At 39.8% G+C, this 4901-nt stretch overlaps 1 protein-coding gene across 1 annotated transcript; it reads left to right on the top strand.

Annotated features, from left to right (window-relative positions):
- The first annotated feature begins 269 nt into the window (after positions 1 to 269).
- On the top strand, positions 270 to 4230 carry dkk3a (dickkopf WNT signaling pathway inhibitor 3a). Its single transcript, XM_023399791.2, has 7 exons — positions 270 to 516; positions 786 to 905; positions 1005 to 1067; positions 1710 to 1802; positions 2448 to 2592; positions 2673 to 2829; positions 2974 to 4230. Exons 1-7 carry the CDS (start codon positions 310 to 312, stop codon positions 3059 to 3061), a joined length of 873 nt encoding a protein of 290 aa, XP_023255559.1. The 5' UTR covers positions 270 to 309; the 3' UTR covers positions 3062 to 4230.
- The last annotated feature ends 671 nt before the right edge of the window (positions 4231 to 4901 follow it).

Raw genomic sequence — 4901 nt, 5'->3', positions numbered from 1 at the left:
CCTGGCATCTACATCCATAGCCAAAACAACACACACAGAGCGGTAGTTAGACTTGAACTATGTTTGAGGTATCTGACTAAGTTTATGGAACACCTGCGAGTCATTTAAGAGGTAAGCAATAATTATGCAGAAGTAAACGAATTAAGTTTTTTTTTTTTTCCTGTTTAAGCGGGAAATTTCCATGTGTGAGGTGATGACCCCGCAGGGATGGAGGCGTATCAGCTGTGGTGACGCTGTTGGGTGTTTAGCATCACCGCCACACCACACCCTCCTCAGAGTGCAGCAGCAGCAGCAGTACCAAGCAGCACCATGACCAGCATGATGCGGGTCGTCCTGCTAGTCTTGGCTCTCACTGCAGTCTGCAATGGCATCCTCCCCGAGATAGTGGACTCAGGCATCAGTCACATACTGGAGGATAAATCCGACCAGGGAGAGTCGGAGCTGGACCGCATGTTTGTGGAAGTGGAGCAACTGCCAGAGGATCCGCAGCAAAAGCCTGGGGATGCGTTTCACCAAGTAGGCAGCTAGTTGCATCTTTCAGTCTAGCTTTTTTTCCTTTTTCTTACATGATATAGCATTATTTCACTGCTCACTGCAGATAACAGCCTTAATAAGTTGGTATTGTGAGAATATTTTAAAGCACTTGCATCCCTGCAGATATATTTAAAAAAAAAAAAAAATCTTGTGGCAGAGAGAGCAGTGGAATGAGCTAGAATATGGGAGTTGCCTCTTAATGCATCTCTTTAGCTGAGAACTATGTGTGATTATCTCTCCAATCCTTCTAGAGGAACAACAAGAGTGTGAGTCTCAGCCCTAACCCCAACGACCTTCCTCCAGGTCATCACAATGAAACTGCTTCTGATAAAGTGACTGATAATGACTCTGTCCACACCTCAGTAGACCAGGTAGGCTTGTAAACAGGAAACAAAAGTAAGATAGTGTTTGTTTCCCTTTGTGAATGAAATTTAAAAGATGTCTCCCCCCACCCATCCACCCACACACAGGAGACGAACAACATAAGCACCACAACTGTCCAATCCAGTGACTTGGGAAACAGCATTGATCACGTAAGTTCATACATGTATTATATATCTAGTCCAATAGAAAATGCATTCTTTAAACAGAACTCTTGTTTTTCATATGACCTTTAACAGCTCTGTTTGAATTTTTACAAATTTTTTGTCACACAGGAGAGGTGAATTATTATTTACATGGTAACTCTGGGACGAGAGTCTGTGCTAGTTACAAGAGGTAAAAATAAAACTGGAGGAGGCGCCTCTTTCTTCATAAATATGTCGCAGATTTTCTGCCTGCCTAAATAGCTGCAAAGATGCTTATGCAACCTAGAAGCTTCATTTATTTATTTATTTATTTTGCACTCTGGACAAACCAGAGTTTGAATCCCATGTAAAGTCACATGACTTACAAATTGGTCCAGATTAAGAGATTTATAAGACTGATATATTGAGATTAGTTTGACATATTTTATATATATAAAAACATTTGGCATATTGCATCATTTGTATATGTAATATGACCATCAACAGCTCACTGATAGTATACTATAAAATGAAGATAACTTTTCCTTATTTCACATGATAACCTGTCAGCTCTGTGATTACTGGTGCCCTGAGAATTATGGGCCCAAAGCATGGAGTTGGAAAAGGCTGATACACTCTGATGTAATCCATCCTCTCTCTTGTCTTTAGGGATGCATCACTGACAAGGACTGTGGGAAGGGAAGGTATTGTCTTTATGTCTTGCACGACTCCAAGTGTCTGCCTTGCAAAGCAATCGATGTGGTAAGTGAACCCAAGTTACCTTTATACGGGCACCTTCACATACACAAACACACACGCTTCCCGTCACTTGCAGCTGGGGTTTCACTTCAACTGCATTGCAGTGTGTCCACAAGTGTAACTGGAGTGAGTTGTTTGTGAACACTGTCCTGTGAGCTTCACATGAAAGGACAGCACATGTCAAGGTTAAATCATTTTATTTAAGACTCAGTTTTTAGTGCTGTTTCTGTCGTCTCCTCAGTGGATGAATTGGTCTTGGGGCAGCACACTAAAAAGTAATGCAAAGGGATAAGATGCTGGCAGCCTGCCACACAAGGGTACAGTGCAGGGATAATAAATACACAGAGGACAGGATCTGTGTCTTGTCAAAAGCGGTGCACAGGAAAACTCTGCATGGAAGTAACCAGTTTGCTGTACCCCTTAATTAACAATTCATAAAGGATATGTAGGAACAGGAACTTCTCTCTGTGCTATCAGAGACCAGTTAACCTGAAATACTTCACACTCAGAGAATCATTAGTGTCTTTAATGCTTGTTAAACTGACGGTACATTTTATGTTCTCATTTTGATGTTATCAAAAGAATTTGAAGTTTGTGAAATGTTGGCTTTTTGCTGTATTACGAAAACCATTTCCTCTGTCCTTTAAGTCCTGCACTAAAGATGAGGAGTGCTGTGGGGAACAGCTGTGTGTGTGGGGTCAGTGCAGTCAAAATGCAACAAAAGGAGAAGCTGGCAGCACTTGTCAATACCAGACTGACTGTAGCCCAGAGCTCTGCTGTGCTTTCCATAAAGGTATAGTACAGCGCACACAGTACACTATATGCTGCTTACTCATTTTCTCAGAAATCTGTGTATTTTCTTTGTGTGTCCAGCCCTGCTCTTCCCTGTCTGCTTGGCCAAACCCATTGAGCGCGAGCGCTGCTTTGGTACCTCCAACCACCTGGTAGAGATGTTGTCCTGGGACGTTCAGGACAAAGGACCCAGGAAACATTGCCCCTGTGCAGGGGATCTCAACTGCCAGCACTTAGGGTGAGTGCAGTACATTTAATAGAGCAAAATATATATATATGTTTTTTTTTTTTTGTTGAGTGAAAGATTTTTAAAGCTATACATGCATTTCACTCTCTAACGTTTATCCCTGATACTACACCGTGGTGCTCTCCTTTTTGACAGGAGAGGGTCCATGTGCCTTAAAGGTGAGGACTCAAGCGAAGAGGACCTGACAGACACGCTCTACTCTGAGATAGACTATATAATCTAGACGCAGCTTGATTTGATTCACATTGCCTCGGAAACAACCAGACTGGTGTCTCAATGGACTCTAGAGCTTTGCTGCAAGGTTATAGCACTTTCTGTTTACCAGCTTAATCCAAAGTGATAAAGCTATAAAGCATGGAAAATGGATGAAAATATATTGATTTGCCGTAAATGAAACCTAAGGTTTCTGAAAATGTAGATATCAAAGTCACTAAAAAAAAACAGGAAACATATATATATATATTTGCAAATTCCTGTGTTGATACTAAACACTGGTTTCTTAACTATTTGCTGCATCTCTATATTTTACTGCAACTTAAACCCTTATCTAATGCTAATCCCAGCCATAAGTACTCACTATTTAAATTTGTAATGTCACCTGCATTGTATTGTCATCACTCAGAGTGGCAGCATCATCCTGACAAACTGAGACCAAAATAGAACAAAGAAGAAAGTTACCTTTGAACCACTGAATTTCCAGTCTCACTCCATTTACTGTGCACTAGAAAGAAAAAGGAAGAGGTACAGTCATGTTTCATGTACCGTATAACCCAGTAAAACCATATCACAGAAGCATCCAGCATCAAAGAATCACTCACCTTAAATTTATATCTAGATTCATCTACAGGACACCAACGCTTTCCTCCTTTTATATGTCTGATCAAACCTCAAATTTGTTTCCGAGTAAATATTATTCTGGCTGCTTGTTGTTAAGCTTAATTTTTTCTCTGCACTTTCCCCGTTATTTCTGAGAAAGCGTTTGGCGACCCTCGCTGCTTGATCCTCCAAAAACTGCCTTGCTGCCTAGAAACACCTTCATGATGCTCTTTGTTTCACAAAAGTACTGTATATTTTTGCCAAGACCTAAGCCTCAAAATTTTTATGGCTCAGAGATGACATAATGTTTAACAAGAGGACACACTGTCCAACATGCCATGGTGTGATTTATTCTCTCCATATTGTCTGTATGTGTATATATTTATTATGTAATGTGTCATTTCTTTTATATATGAACTTAATTCTGTATCACTTTATTTCAGTAATCCACCGTTGTCTGTCAAGCAGTACCTCATATTCATATGCAAATGCATTAGACTGTACAGTTGTACTTAATTAACTGATAACTCGGGGTAAAATCCTGTTTCACTTATTAAAGTACCAAAAACAAAAGGGCCTGAAGGATCATTTTTTGCTGTTTTGTTTTTCTTCATCTGACTAAACCTGCCCTCCTGTGACCGCTGAATCATGACATTGTGCATATTAGTATCATCGAGTTTCAAATGACCTCCAAGTATGTGAACATCCTCAATGACCGTGGTGCTACAGGAAAACGTTTGCTCTAGCCTTGCACACTCACACAGGGATGTGTTACCCTGGCTGAATACCCTTTGGTGGAAGTTGGATGGAGCTATAATTTCAATGATATGAAGTCACTACACTCTATGTACTAATGAGAAATAACTGACAGGGGAGACAGGAAAATGTCAATAGAACTGAAATAATAGTAACAAAGCGGGTAAAATGTAAAACTTACTCCGATCAAAAGACCTGGAGCTTGTTTGAGAATTTAACAAATCCTGTATCAGCATTTATAAATGGCATGGTACACCTACATAAGATTTATAGTTCTAGTGTAGCCTTAAACATTACTAAAAATATTAAATTTAATGAAACATTTCCCCATTACTAAACTGAGACTGCAGCTTTGTCCCCAACTGTCTAACTGGGGCTATAGCTATTCAATGTTTTTCTTCCACACACTTAAAACATGAGAAATCCAGCTGTTTTTTTACTCTCTTCTTCAAAATTTAAAATAATATTGAACAGAAAATGAAAAGAATTAC

Source organism: Seriola lalandi, unplaced genomic scaffold (genome assembly GCF_002814215.2).
Source record: "Seriola lalandi dorsalis isolate HSWRI2012SDOR001 ecotype SW California unplaced genomic scaffold, Sedor1 jcf7180002052120, whole genome shotgun sequence".
In the NCBI taxonomy this organism is placed as follows: Eukaryota; Metazoa; Chordata; class Actinopteri; order Carangiformes; family Carangidae; genus Seriola; species Seriola lalandi.
This window is presented reverse-complemented; position numbering and strand designations above follow the sequence as displayed.

Bases quoted from the DNA above. Each gene is read 5' to 3' on its own strand.
- dkk3a (XM_023399791.2), top strand. From the start codon at position 310: ATGACCAGCATGATGCGGGTCGTCCTGCTAGTCTTGGCTCTCACTGCA. The intron at 1,068-1,709 runs GTAAGTTCATAC...TCTTGTCTTTAG, and splicing joins TGGGAAACAGCATTGATCAC to GGATGCATCACTGACAAGGA. The intron at 1,803-2,447 runs GTAAGTGAACCC...CTGTCCTTTAAG, and splicing joins CTTGCAAAGCAATCGATGTG to TCCTGCACTAAAGATGAGGA.